The sequence below is a fragment of the Protopterus annectens genome, chromosome 3.part1 (genome assembly GCF_019279795.1).
Source record: "Protopterus annectens isolate FY-2018-M chromosome 3.part1, PAN1.0, whole genome shotgun sequence".
NCBI lineage: Eukaryota > Metazoa > Chordata > Ceratodontiformes > Protopteridae > Protopterus > Protopterus annectens.
This window is the reverse complement of record NC_056732.1, coordinates 508,298,152-508,313,685: the sequence shown is the minus strand read 5'-3', so window position 1 is coordinate 508,313,685 and position 15,534 is coordinate 508,298,152. Positions and strand designations below refer to the sequence as shown.

The following is a 15,534-nucleotide window of genomic DNA, read 5'->3' as shown; positions in this document are numbered from 1 at the left end:
TGAAGTCGGAATCTCCGACGGCATTTTGTAAGCAAAAGTGGGACCAAAAAACTCCTCCGCAAACTCCGACCGACGTATAAGTGTCCGTCGGTTGAAGGAAGCACAGGCTAGACAAGCTGCTACGTCGTGGTCTGGGCCTAAGCAAGGAAGGCAGTAAGAGTGGAAATCCTTATGAGGTATTTGTTTCCCACAAGTTAAACAATTATTTACTTTTTCTGACATCGGCTGAGGCAAGAAAGAGTCCCCAACGGGGTACTTAGCTTTTTAGAAGTCTTCGATAGTAGAAATCTCTGGATCTGACCGACCGGCACTTGCGAACAGCTTCTGCTTCGGGCACCGCGCGGCAAGAAAGACTGAGGAAAATGGCGTCGGCTGATGCCTTTATACCCAATCAACAGTAGCAGTGACGTCGGGTGAAGTGCGACATCAGCCGAGGCCAGACCCAGACTTTGGAATCCGGCCGACCGAAGGGCTGCCTGAGGCAGGACAACCCATTTGTTAGGACTGCAGATGCATCCTTGAAGGACATCATGGGGGATGGCGAGTGGGTAACCTGGACTGCAACTGTGAATACACTCGAGCATCTACATTTATGGTAAGTGTACACAACTGTACTATGTCCTTTGCGTTTCACTGTTGGTCATTACATTTGGGTAGAGTCCCAAAGCTATGGCTGGGAGGCTGGAGCTAAACAGCATTAGGAGCGGCTATGAGGCCCTGCAGAAGTGCAGTGGCAAAGCCTGCCCTGGATTTAGAGTAGAGTGGCAGATGACAGTGCTTTGTAAAGGTGTGCACTGAACTCCAAGTAGCAGCCTCTTAAATGTCCTTGGTAGATACTCCCCTGAGAAAGGCTGCTGAAGTGGCTGCAGCTCTGGTTGAATGTGGACTAATGCCCTTAGGCACTGGCTTGCCATGGTGTACATAGCAGAAACGAATGCAGTGGCCTTATCCACTTTGAAATAGTCTGCTTTGAGATGGCCTTTCCTTGTGATCCTGCAGCATATGTCACTAGTAATTGCTCTGCCTTTCTGAAAACTTTGGTTCTGTCCAAGTAGAATCTAAGCTGTCTGTGTACGTCCAAAGAATGCAGAATTCTCTCCCCCTTGTTCTGTGGATTTGGATAAAAAGTTGGCAGGTGAATAGTTTGGTTAAGAGCCACACTGGACACCTCCTTAGGCATAAATGTTGGGTTTGTCCTCAGAGAGACCCGGTCTGGATAAAAAATTATAAAAGGTTCTACAGCCATGAGTGCCTGTAGCTCTTAAACTCGTCTTGCAGAAGTTATTGCTAGGAGCAGAGCTGTTTTCCAAGATAAAAACTTTATATCAGCAGTAGCAGCTGGTTCAAAAGGAGGCAGGGTGAGTTTTTCCAAGACATAGTTGAGGTCCCATGCAGGCATTGGTGATCTCCTTGGAGGCCTTAAATTTTTGGCTCCTCTGAGGTACTGCTTTAATAAGGGATGAGAAAAGATTGGTGGCTCTGCATTGTAAAGAGCCGAAATGGCAGAGGCATGAATTTTACTAGATGAAAAAGATAGGCCTTTGTCCAGCATCTCAGTTAAGAATTGCAAAATCTGAGGAATATTTGGCACAGCTGCATCAGTTCCTTGTGCCTGGTTCCAAGCACAGAATCTCTTCCATTTTCCAGCATAAGATTTTCTAGTACTAGACCTTCTGGCTTCCAAAATTACATCCATCACAGCTTTACTGAGAGGTGTGTTTTGTATGACTACATTATCACCATGCTGCCAGGTTTAAAGCCCTGAGTTGGCTGTGCAGGATCTGATTGTTTTGCTGGGACAGTAGATGAGGTATTTGAGGTAAGGTCCAAGCTGGGCATTGAGACAAGTTCCTTAGTATTGAATACTAGTACTGGTGGGGCCAGTCTGGGGCAATCAGTATGTTTGGTTTCTCCTGTCTGACCTTTAGGAGTACCTTGGGGAGGAGAGGCAGAAGGGGAAAGGCATATACTGATAGGTTTTTCCAGCTGAAAGATAGGGTGCCCACTTTCCATGCTTGTCTGTGATAAATCCTTGTGCAGAATACTTTTAGTTGGTAGTTGTGAGGGGAGGCAAACAGATCTATGTCCAGGCATCCCCATTTCCTTGTTATCATGCTGAAGACTTGTGGATCCAGCTGCCACTCATGGGGATCCATGAGGTTTCTGCTTAGTTCGTCTGCCAGAGTATTTTTCCTTCCGGGCAGGAATTGTGCCTGCAGATGTACTTGGTAAGTCAATGCTGTGTCCCATAAAGTCATGGCTAGTCTGCTAAGGGGGTAAGAATGTGTGCCCCCTGCTTGTTTATATACCACATGACCGTGGCGTTGTCTGTCTTTATCAGTAGTTGTCCTGGATGAAGTAGGTCCTTGAAGGCTGTCAGGGCATTTTGAACAGCTAGCAACTCTTTTTGATTGATATGTAGATGCATTTGGTTTGAGGTCCATGTGCCCTGAATGCATCTTCCTGCCATGTGGGCCCCCAGGCATAATCTGAAGCATCCGTTGTTAGTGTCTGCCTAGCTGGGGGGGTAATGTGAATGGCTGTCCCTTGTTTTGGTGACAAGCCTTTGCCCACCATCGAAACTCCTGTTGCAGGCAGGAAATGAGTAATCATAGTTTCCAGGCTGTGGCAATGTTGAGTCTAAACACTTTTTAGGTACCATTGAAGTTTCCTCATATGCAGTCTTGTATATGGAATTAGAAGGATGCAGGATGCCATGAAGCCCAAAGCCTGCAGAATTTTTCTTGCAGATAACTGGGCCTTTGTTGCCAACATTTTGAAATAGGTAGTCAGTTGCCTTTGTTTGTCTGGCGTGAGATAAGCCAGCTGGGCAGATGTATTTAAGCTTGCACCCAGGAATATTACCTCTTGAGAGGGTACTAGTTTTGATTTCTTTTCGTTGATTGTGTACTCTAGGCATGTTAGAAGTCTTTTCACAAATGCCAGATGCTGTAGAAGAATGTCCTTGTTCTCTGCTTGAATTAGACAGTCGTCCAAGTAAGGATATATTTGTATTCCTCTGTCTGCAGAATGCAACTACTGGTGCCAGACTTTGTAAAGACCCTGGGCGCAGTAGATAAGCCAAAGGGCAGTGCAGAGAATTGGTAATGCATTGAGCCAGCCTTGAATCTGAGGTATCTTCTGCATATTTGTCTGATTGGGACATGCAGGAATACCTCTTTTAGGTCTAAAGTCACAAGCCAAGCGTTCTTGCCCAGCATGGGCAGAAGCTGCTGCAAAGTCAACATCTTGAATTTTGGTATATCCAGAAATGTGTTCAGAATAGATAGGTCCAGTATTGGCCTCCAGGCCTTGTCCTTTCTGGGTACCAAGAACAGTCTTGAGTAAAATCCTTGTCCCTGCTCTTGCTCTGGTACTTGTTGAATGACCCCCATGTCCATGAGGGATGAGACTTGTTTTTATGCCTCTGTCCATTGATTTTTTGGCAGATCTGGCCAGCCGTTTGCCTTTGGCAGAGTATGGAAATGGAACTTGTAGCCTTGTGACACGATATTTAGAACCAACTTGTCCTGGGTTATAATGTGCCAATGTGCCAATTTTGAGAATAAAGTGCTAATTTTCCCCTTACGGGTGCTGCCAGAAGATAAGTGCTTGATGCAGGCAGGGGGAAGTTACTGGGACTGTTTCCTGTATGATTGTGATTTGTCTTCTCCAACTTTGGAGGTAGAAGCACCCCATTGCTTTGACCTGTATGAACCTTGCGCCTCGGATCTGCCTCTACGGCATCTGGATCTGCCCCTCTGAGGTCTGTCTAACACAGGAAAGGACCAATTCTTTGTTGGCCAGTGTCTACTAAACCTAGGTGGCTGTACTTTTAAAAACCTTTGACCGTTTGCATAGATTTAGCTTTGTCCTCCATTTTCTAGAACACCTCTTCTGCCTTAACACCAAATAAAGTATCATGCTGTAACGGTGCATCTAATAATTTAACTTTGACATGATCAAGCAGATTTTGTTCCTTTAACCAAGCATGCCTCCTAATTACAGAGCCCGTAACTGCGGCCCTGCAGGAGGCCTCCAAAGAATCAAAACCACATTGCAAAGTATGCTTTCCAACTTGTTCAGCTGCATGCAATAAATCCTGCATTTCCTTGTTTTCTGCACATTCAGAGTTTAACATTTTCTGTTTAAGCAATGCCATGACATGTTGCTGATATTTGAGCATATGAAACTGACAGTTTAAGGCCCTTATAGCCAAGGTACCAGATGTGTAAACCTTTTTTCCCCATCTATCCAGTGCCCTAGAATCTCTGTCAGAGGGGGTAGGGTTTCTTTGCAGCAGAAGCCTTAACTCCTTTGGGACCCTGAGAAATAGTTTCTGGGTCTGCAGCAAGGTTTTTAAAAAGGGATTTATGAGAATCAGGAACCCTGTAATATCTGTCAGGCTTAACAGGTGCTAGAGGTAAGGAGTCAGGGGTAAGACTAGACTCCGAAAACACATCATCTACAATGTCTAACACAAGTGGAATGGCTAGAGGCCTGTGCTGAGGTAGTAAAAGGAAATCCCTGAGCCTCTTTTTAGATTCTGAAAAATCTTGGCTCTCCCAGTGGAAATGCTCCCTCATGGTATGCAAGGTTTCCCCAAAAGAATAGTCCTCTGGAGGAGAAGCTGAAGGTATTGATTCTTCAGCATCAGAATCCTCATTTGGGGGGGGGGGGTATTCCTGATCAGAAGAGGAATCAGAAGAAATGGAAACCTGATCTGAAGATTCATAGTCAGTCTCTTGCCTAGGCCTCTTATCAGGAGGGGGATGGGAACCCCTGATCAAGGTAATCAAGTCTTCGGCCATTTTGAGCATCTGTTTTTTTGGGAATAGAGGCCTGACCACATGGCTCTTGAGTTTGTTTCTTTGCTTTAGAAGGTGCTTTGGTCTTTGCTTTTTAAGCTGAAGACGGTTTAATGTAAAGATGTTTAGGTCTGAATACACCCTCAGAAGCTCGTGCCTGCTCAGCGGCTTCGGACCCTTCTGAAGGAATAGTATCCAAGGCTCCAATACTTTGAGTTTCCAGCAGCATGGCTGACTCCACGTGGCAGTCAGTAGTGGCCTGCGACTCTAAAGTAGTGGGCGTCAGGGGCTGCGAAAGCACCTCACTGAGAACCGGCGACTGGCTTAGGAGAAGCTTCGTCGTCTGTTTTAGGCCACGGTTGTCTATCTCGCTCCTTTTCTTTGCACTTTTTGCGAACTCCGGTAGTCGGATGGCTATCAGATGACATTTCTGGACAAATTAAATCGGCATCCAAAATAGTTTAAAGCAAAATCATACCGACGCTTAATAGTACGTTGGTTAAATCTAGCACAACAACCAGAAACGTTGTGATCAGGACTTAGGCAAGGAATAGAGTAAGAATGAAAATACTTATGAGGTATTTGCTTTCCACAAGAAATACAATTATTTACTTTTTCTGACATCAATCTGGAGCAAGAAAAAAGTTTCCCCAATGGGGTACTTAGCTTTATTGAAGACTTCGGATCTGAAACTCGAACACGAAAATCTCAGGAGTCGGCTGACCGGCACTTGCGAACTGCTTCTGCTTCGGGCACCGCGCTGCAAGAAAATGGCGTCGGCTGCTTCTTTTATACCCCTGACGACCTGACGTCAGGGAAGGGGCCAACGCAGGACCCAGAACTTTGGAATTCAGGCCGACTGAGGACAACCTGCCAGCAGGATTACCCAAATGTAATGACTGCAACAGTGAAACACTAAGAACATCAGCAAGAGTAACTGCTGAAAAATAAAAATTCAAGACAGACATCAAAACTACTTTTGGAGTAGAGTTACAGGATGGCAGAGGCTCTATTCTCTGCACTGTTTTGTCCCCCTTTCTGTCAGCCTTTATTACAGCAAAATGCTACTTAATTGAAAGCACCGTGTCTGCTGCAACACAATTCTGCTGCAACGCCATTCTGCTAGCTCAGTTTCAAAGTGTGCAAAAGCAGTATACTAACAAAATATATGGGGTAAATTCAAAAAGGTCTACATGCACTTTTCTCTCCTAAGTTAAAAACTGAGTTCTTGGGGAGAAATATGCAAAATGCATTTAGCAAATCAAGGATTTTCTAACAATCAAGCTTTATAATTTAGCTTTATAGATACCTCTAAAATGGTCTCAACAAGAGGTTCATTACTGTAACTACCTTAATGCTGCAAATAATAGAATGTTTTCCATTTATTTTGCTAAACACTAGTATTGTTTATTTACATACAACACATTCAGCCAATCTGGGTGTTTTGAGAAACCTGTTTATGTGCTTAAATAATATCTACAGTCAGGTATTACTTTATAATGACTTTGGCCATAAAATATAACCTGAAATAACTTTTTACAAGGCTGGGTACTGACTCTTGTATGGAAACTCTACCACTAGCTGCACTCTCTTGATACTCTTTCTAGGGTGTTTGCTTTTCTATATACAGCATGTAAGGGTTTCGGGGAATTAGTATTCCTTACCTGCTTAAATGTACTAGCTTGGAAAGACAAGATCTAAGGACCCTGCAAAGTTTTGGAGAGGGAATAAAGGTATACTGGAGCTCCTTGTTCTGTTGGAGGAAAAAGGGATTAATTATCCAAACCTCCCTGCAGGGTATCTGGTACAGAATTTTCTGAAGTGATTATTCAAAGGTGAAGTAAAAACAAATCCAGGGTATCCCATTTCAGATTGATGACATCCTTTGGATCAAGTTTCAATTCATTGAAGATGGGGTTAACATGCATAGCTCATCTGCCAAGGATACGTGAGCCTTGGGGATGCAAGATGCCTGTAAATGCTGGTTCTGCTGGATGTCCAAGTCTCAGGCAATGACAGTTAGTATACAGACCTGGTTAAGGGTGAACTCTCCCCTTGCCTTTTCTTCCTTCTCTGCTTATGCACCAAACTGTTATAACTGCTCAGTTGCTTCTATCTCTATGGCCAAAGTAATCCATGGCATGACTGCACACAGGCAACCATGAGTGTTGTTTCTGGTTTGGCCTCATTTTCCACCACTGGTAGCAGATACTGGCACCCACATTAACATGGGAGCATCCAATGCCTTTCCCTGTCATGTATGTGCTCCCACACACATGCCCCAAGAGGGCTACATCAGCTTGGGATAGCTAAGCCCCTGTAACCTAATCTTTTTGTCTTTTGTCATGCAGGCCTCCTTCTACACAGGAAGAAATCCCTCCTCTTAGGATGGGCAAGCTGGTCTAAGCTACTCACTCCCACCCTCACTCAGATGTACACAGGCTGTGGTCAGGACTTTAACCCTCTGTATCACAGAGCTCAGTCAGAGGACTCTGGAAGCATCTTCTATTACCTTCTCAACCAGCTTTCTTGGGACAAATGGGAACCCTAAACAAGCCCCAACACTCACAGAAAGGACTGGGTCAGTGCTGCTCCAGAGAATGGAGGGGAGCTTGTAAGCACAGTTATCTTCTCTGAAGACAAAACACAGAACCCACCACAGCATTCAAGGTTATCTGCAGAAATGTTACTCCCTATAATAAGAAATGAGGCCTTCCTGGATTCACAGTTACCCTACAAGGACAAAGAGCTATAGGTCTTGTCCCTTGGCATGCCAACTACTCCAGAATATGAGCCGACAGAAGTCAGTCATGTTTGTAAGTGAACAGAGAGATCCACCCCAGCTGAAGAGGATGCCTTGTTATAGGTACTGAGGTAGAACCCTTCTTGGAAGTAGCTATGGGCTTGGGTCTAGGTAAATCTGCCATCCTGACGCCAGTCTCTTCGTAAGGCAGAACTGATGTAGGTGGGCACCTCGAAGGAATGTCACCGGTACAAGATCGCTCAATGGAAGCAGTGGTCTACTGAGCAACTCCGGACCTGACTGAGGAACTGAAAGCCAAGGCCTCTGTAAAAGCTGAGAGACCCAACAGCATGCCTGACTTCAAAAAGGTTTCGACAGAGACCTGTGCCACCACCTCAGTCGCAGAAGGGGACTGCAAAAGCAACTCGTCTTCCACAGCAATAACGAGCCATGGGGGACTGGCCAATGGTGAGTGGTTGTCATCAGAGGCCCTGAGCTTGGGTCTTTTTTCTTTGTCCTTGCGTTTATGGAGCCCAACCTAGGGATGATCGGCGGACGCCATCGAACGATGCAAAGAAGACTGCAGACTACGATGCCTAGCTAAGATTTTGACTATGTCTGATAATCCTAGAATTGAAATGGGTGCAAAAATGACAACTAGTGACATCATGATCTAGGCCTCAGACAGGTGACATACAAACAAATTGCCCAATGGGATAGTTAGCTTTAGAAACTTCTTTCTGGTGCAGACCGACCAACGCACTGAAACATTGCTTTGGGCCCCGACGGCAGGGAAAGACTGATGTCATGGCGTTGGCAGTCTCCCTTTATACTCAAGCATATTGATGTCACGGTAGGGCATCCGCCAGAGTAGGGAGATTTTTACTCTGGTAGTTGGGCCAGCTAAGGAGTTCCACAGCAGGAAATCCCACAGGTCAGGACTGCAACAGTGAAACACGAAGAACAACAATAACTACCATACTTGAGCACTTGGTAAAGGGATGTGGTGCAGTGAATGAGTCAAATGCAACAATTGTTTTTTTTCTGACCTGGAAGAGTAAAACGGAGTACTCTGAAGGGATTAAATGAACTGTGGCAGCACACATCCATGTCCAGAATGCAGAAACAATCGATCTCTATGCAAGAGTGCAGTAGACTGGAATGTTAACTTTCTGTGTGCCCTTCCTCCATAAGCAGGAGGTCTCAAGTGTTGGTAGTGATAGTTTTCTGTCTTTTACATGGCAGAACATGCCTTTGACTGGCTTAAGTGGAATCAGTGGGTGGAACTTCAACATGTAGTTACCTGATATGGTCAGTTTGTACAGCTACCACTGCTTATGGCTATTACTAATTTAAAACACCAGTTGTCTTTATTTACTATTGCTTAGCTTACTTGTTGCATAATTTAAAATATTTGCAAAAGAAAACCATCCCTGACTATCAGAATGTCTACTCCCATTTACAAGTACTGGTCAGTTATGTCTTTTTACTGGGTGTTTGGGAGGGGGAAGTAATGAATAGCACATCTTACTTTCAAGTTCTAAATCTCATTCAAGATAATAGGAAACTGTAAAGCAGTTATTTCATTAGTAAAATTAATGTACTAAAAATTACAAAAAAAATGTCCAAAAGATTTTAAAATTGGACACATTTTTTAAATAAGAATGTATGTAAAAAGCAACTTATTTATGTGTCTGCTGTTCTGGTTACTACCCATGGTTGGAAGTCTTGTAACAATACTTAAGGGATTGAGGGCAATCCCACCCTACAAAGACTGTAACCTCTGTTCTTGATACCATCACAATTTTCTGCCACATGATAACACATACCTGACTAGTTCTTGCTAATTATACTTTGCACCCAATTACTTTAAGGAACTGACCTATGCGTTTTGTCTGCTGTAATGTTTCTGGTTTTGTTCTTAAACATTTAGTATTTTAAAACAGCTAGTTTAAAAAAAAAAGAATAAGCAACTTAACTGAAACAATAAGCAATTTACCCCCAACTTTCTTCTTTTTCTTGTGATTTGTCTACTACAAATATCAAAAAGCTTTACCAACTGTACTGAAGAGCAATCACACTTGTTAAGCTCGACAGACTTTGGACATCATGTAATTGCAAATAATTACCTTTAGAAGAGTAGTCTTGGTTGGGTCAAGCTTGGAATTGCACTCCACCTGTAAAAAAAGGATATGATTAAGCAGTTAGTAATGTGCTAAAATAATTCAGCATAAACATTTGGAGTCTGTAGTACACCTAGTAACCTATTAATCTACCGATAAAAGCAAATAAATATCTGTCCTAAAGAGTTGGTTGCCCAAATACTCTCAGAAAACTAAACTAAAACCTCTATTGTGGGTTAAACTAGGCTGGTCACAGAAGAATGTAAGCTATGTACTTCAACAATACAATAGTGACAACACACTTGGACTAAATATGCTTTATTTCCAATTGTGCCGTTGATGTTTATTACTGAGGCCCAAATGTTTTGGAGGGCAAAAGAGATGCGAGAAAGTGATGGTAATGGATAGGGATGTCTGTGCCAAGTTAGCCTGTTGAGGATCAACAGCATGGCTAGGAGCACTTGACAGGGCCTTTCAGATGATCTTTGAAAGTGGACAGGTTGTTAATGGAGTATTAATGGTTTACTCTTCTTACAAACTACAGCCTGATAAACCAAGAAAGAAGGCAGAAACAATATGGTTCAGAAAAACAGCCAAGAGGAAGCTCGAAAGTCATGTGGACCTCCTGTCTTAATTGCCCTAGACTAGATGAACTTATGAAAGTCTCTCTAGAACACTAACTTCACCATGGCAATTTCAGCCAGCATGCCCTAATTGTCTAATAACTGCAAATATTGTTAATCTGTGACAAGATGGTGGCACAAGGCAACATTCTATTGAAGCCTGCTGCCTCAAAATCATCCCTCAATCTGGAGCGAATATCAAAGCCAAAGTTCCAACCAAGGAGCTCAGCACAAATCTGCAAAAACGAAAACCCCCAAAGCCTTGCTTAATCATGGTGGAAGCCAAAACATCTGAGTAAACATTTATTGTTAACCTGCAAAAAAAAGTAGTTCTTCAGATTAAACGAATTCTAGGATTACAGATCTTTCAACAAACAGAAGTTATATTGGAAGTAATAAGACATCAAAGGCTAAACCAATCAAATGCTTGGGAAAGTATCAATGCACTTGCATAACTGCACTTCATATTTAAATCCATATTAAAAAAAGAAAGCTAAGCATGCCTTTAAACTATTTTCCTCCCTCTATATTTGTCAAACATTAGCCCCTCCTGGCCAGCTGACTCACATACTGCCCATAACATGGGCAAGGTTGACTGGGAGGGGACATAATTTCGAGAGACAGTAGGGACTGAGTGGTTCAATCCACTGCTTTCACCCTTCTTTCCTGCACAGACACAGCAAAGCACAAGAGAGGGGGGACGTGCTATGGGTTGACTGTGGAAAACTCACGTTTTCAAGGGATGCCCCATTCAAGCAGCCCTGCCCTTAATACCAAAGGGCACAGTCATGGATTCTCTGATCTCCACCAGGGAAATCACATAGCTTTGAGTGCTTGCAACCCTCCCCATCACTCCCCTCCCTGCCCAGTGCCAGGGCTGCTAATCGAAACCTAGTTGCCTGGGTCACAATTAGATCATCATCCCTCTATTTCACAGTGCCAGGCAATAATGGGCATGCTTATTTTTGCTGCAAGGTATTGCAGACATTATAATACAAATTACCGTACTGAAACAAAAAAATATCCAAAAGTCCAAAATCTTAAGAATATTCGTCATGAAGCAGGAGAAAAGTACAGTTTTGTACCTACCATAAATGTAGATGTCCGAACTGGATAGCATCTGCAGTCATAACAAATGGGTTGTCCTGTCGTCAGGCAGCCCTTCAGTCGTCCGGATTCCAAAGTCTGGGTCTGGCTTCGGCTGATGTCGCACTTCACCCGACGTCATCTCTGCTGGTCTTCGGGTATAAAGGCATCAGCCGACGCCATTTTCTTCAGTGTTTCTTGCCCCAGATGCCAGTTGCCCTCTTGGAAGGCTAAATTTTGGATAAATGCCAATGTATGCAGACAAGGTAGAAGGCAAACACAAAAATAAGCATGCATGCACATATATACAAACAAATACACCATAAGAGACTCCCCCCCCCCCCAGCTAGCTATTAGGAGGGTAAATACCCTAGGAGTACCACAGAGGGGAAGGAGGGTGGGTAATCCTGACTGCAGATGCTATCCAGTTCGGACATCTACATTTATGGTAGGTACAAAACTGTACTATGTCCTTCATGGATGCATCTGCAGTCATAACAAATGGGTAGAATACCATAGCCAAACTAGGGGTGGAGTAAGAAAAATTATGGTGTAGTTAGGATTCCTTGCAGTACAGCAGTGGCAAACCCTGCTCGGGATCTAGAGTATAGAGGTAAATTATAATGCTTGGCAAATGTATGCACGGAGGTCCAAGTAGCCGCCTCAATAATGTCCTTGGTTGCCACTCCTCGTAAGAAAGCTGTGGTAGTGGCTCTAGCTCTTGTTGAATGAGGTCTTATGTTCTGTGGAATTGGTTTTCCATGGTAGGAGTAACAGAATCTTATGCAATTTCCTATCCATTTGGAGATTGTCTGTTTGGAAATTGCTTTTCCTTCCCTTCCTGTTGCATAGGCTACCAAAAGCTGGTCAGTTTTTCTGTTACTTTTTGTTCTGTCCAGGTAGTAGCGTAACTGCCTATGTACATCAAAGGTATGCAGCAGTCTTTCCCCCCTGTTCTGTGGGTTGGGAAAGAAGGTAGGTAGGTGGATTGCCTGGTTTAAAGATACTCTGGATACCACCTTAGGCATAAATGTAGGATTAGTTCTCATGGACACCCTGTCTTGATGGAAGATTAGGAAAGGTTGCACTGCCATTAAGGCCTGTAGTTCAGAAACCCTCCTTGCTGAGGTAATTGCCAGTAGGAAAGCAGTTTTCCATGACAGGTGTTGTAGATCTGCTGTTGCTGCTGGTTCAAAAGGCGGGAGTGTCAACTTTTCTAGCACAAAGTTCAAGTCCCATGCTGGTAATGGTGGTTTCCTAGGAGGTTTTACATTCTTTATCCCTCTGAGGAATTGTCTGAGTAGAGGATGTGAGAAGACAGGTGGATCGAAGCTGTATTCTGCAGAAATAGCTGATGCATGTATCTTGATGGAGGAGTAGGACAGGCCTGTATGTAGGAGCTCTGCCAAGTACTCCAGGATGTTAGCAATGTCTATTGTTTGACACATCTTTTCCTCTTTCAGCACTCCAAGTGACAAACCTTTTCCATTTTCCTGCATAGTTCCTTCTTGTTGAAGGTCTGCGGGCTTCAAGGATAATGTCTTTAACCCTTTGTGATAAGTCTGGGTTAGTTGTTGTTAAGTGATGTTCCAGGCAGTCAGTTGTAAGGTTTTTAGGTTTGGGTGCATGATGTTGTAGTTGTTCTGAGTTAACATCAAAGGTATCAGGGGTATTGACCACATTCTCCCCTGTGACATGCTCCTCAGCAAAGGATACCAGTGTTGTCTTGGCCAATTCGGAGCTATCAGGATTATCCTTGGGCGTTCGTCTTTAATTTTCAGTAGTACCTTGTGCATCAAAGGAAGAGGTGGAAATGCATATGCTGTCAGGCCTTTCCAACTGAAGGATAGAGAGTCCACCCTCCATGCCCGTGGGTGGCACGTCCTTGTGCAGAATTTCCTGAGCTGGTGGTTGAGTGGGGATGCGAATAGGTCTATTTGTGACATTCCCCATTTCTTTGTGATGGCCTTGAAGATGTCCGGGTGCAGCATCCATTCGTGAGCATCCGAGGTGGTTCTGCTTAACATGTCTGCTAGGGTGTTTTCTTTTCCTGGCACAAATATTGCCGGTAACTGGATGTTGTAGCTCAGAGCCATGTTCCAAAGGTCCAGAGTCATTCTGCATAGGGGGTATGAATGAGTGCCCCCTTGCTTGTTGATGTACCACATGACTGTGGTGTTGTCTGTCCTTATCATTAAATGGCCTTCTTTGAGGAATGGCCTGAATTTCTGGATTGCTAGTTTTACTGCCAGCATTTCTTTTTGGTTTATGTGCAGGTGCAGCTGGTCTGGAGTCCACAATCCTTGTATGCACTTGTCCAACATGTGCACCCCCCAGCCTAGGTCTGAGGCGTCCGTTGTGATGGTTTGGTTTGCTTGACAGTTGTGGAAGGGCAAGCCTAGGTTTGACTGGCATGCTTGGGCCCACCATAGGAACTCTTGTTTCAGGCATGGGAGTAGTGGGATTTCGGTTTCTAAGCTGTGCCTGTGTTGAGACCATAAATTCTTTAGGTACCACTGTAGCTTTCTCATATGCAGTCTGGCATGGGGAATCAGGATTATGCATGATGCTATGAAGCCCAAGGCCTGCAGTATTTTTCTTGCTGTTAGTTTGTTCTGCTTTGTTAATGCCAAGAAGTAAAGAGGAAGTTGTTCTTGTTTTTCTGCAGTCAGGAATGCCATTTGTTTTACTGTGTCTAATTCTGCAACCAAGAATGTTCTTGTCTGGGATGGGATCAGTCTTGACTTTTTTAAATTGACTGTGTATCCCAGGGCTTGTAGTAAGCAAATGACCCTTTGTAAATCTGTTGTCAGCTTGTCTTTGTTGTCCACTTGTAGCAGGCAGTCGTCCAGGTATGGATAAATTTGGATTCCCTGTAGCCTGCAATGAGCGATTACTGATGCCAGGCATTTTGTGAATACTCTGGGCGCAGTAGATAAGCCAAAGGGCAATGCTGAGAATTGATAGTGCTCTGATCCTGCAAGAAATCTGAGGTATCTTCTGCAATTTGGTCGTATGGGGACGTGCAGGTATGCCTCCTTGAGATCTAGAGTTACCAGCCAACACTCCTTGCCCAGCATGGGAAGTAGTTGCTGTAAGGTCAGCATTTTGAATTTTGGGACGATGAGGTATGTGTTTAAGACGGACAGATCGAGAATGGGTCTCCAAGTTTTCTCTTTTCTTGGAACTAGAAAGAGTCTGGAGTAAAATCCTTTGCCCTGTTGTTTTATTGGTACTCTTTCCACAGCTCTCATCTTTGTTAGTTGAGCTACTTGCTTTAGAGCTTCTGTTTTTTGAGTTGGAGGTAGGTTTGGCATTCCTCTTTTTACTGGTAAGGTGTGGAAGTGGAACCTGTAGCCTTGGTCTATGGTTTTTAAAATCCACTTGTCTTTTGTGATATAGTGCCAATTTTTTGAAAATAAGGCTAACTTTCCGCCTAAAGGTGCTGCTATTTGCTCCCTGGTAGGCGGTGTCAGAGCCAAGTCACTGTGATTGTCCTGTTGCAGTGGCAGTGGTTGTGTCTGTGCCTCGCTGGTTATTGCCTTGCCACTGGCGTCCTCTATAGGCACCTCCTCTGGGTTGATTTCTGCCTCTAGAGCGTCTATTCCTGCCTCTGAGTTTTTGAGGAGTCTGGAAAGGACCAATTTTTGGCAGGCCAGTTTCTGCTAAACCGTGGGGGCTGAACCTGTAAGAAATCCTTAACTGTTTGTACAGATTTTGCCTTCTCTTCCATTTTCTTCATTACTTGCTGAGCAGAGGTACCAAATAGACTGTCTTTATCCATAGGAGCATCTAACAGCTTTGCTTTTACATGATCCGGCAGGACCTGTTCTTTCAACCATGCATGCCTTCTTATCACTGTGCCAGTCATGGCTGATCTAAATGAAGCCTCCAGTGCATCATAGCCACATTTTAAAGAATGGTTACTAACCTGCTGTATGTTATTCACCATTTCTAAAACATATTTCTTATCTAAGGATTCTTCAGAGGATAGTTTCTTAGTTAACTGATCAAGCATAAACTCTTGGTATTGGATCATGTGAAACTGACAGTTTAAAGCTCTAGCTGAGAGAGTAGCAGAGGTGTAAACTTTTTTGCCCCATCTCTCTAATGACCTGGATTCCCTTTCAGAAGGGAGAGGGTTTTTTGCT

At 43.9% G+C, this 15,534-nt stretch overlaps 1 protein-coding gene across 1 annotated transcript in view; it reads right to left on the bottom strand.

Annotated features, from left to right (window-relative positions):
* NDRG1 (N-myc downstream regulated 1) overlaps positions 1-15,534 on the bottom strand; it is an 896,718-nt gene that overhangs the window by 323,724 nt on the left and 557,460 nt on the right. The window contains exon 13 of the mRNA XM_044066941.1: positions 9,681-9,728. Coding sequence (XP_043922876.1) covers positions 9,681-9,728 — 48 coding nt within the window. The remainder of the gene's footprint in view (positions 1-9,680; positions 9,729-15,534) is intronic.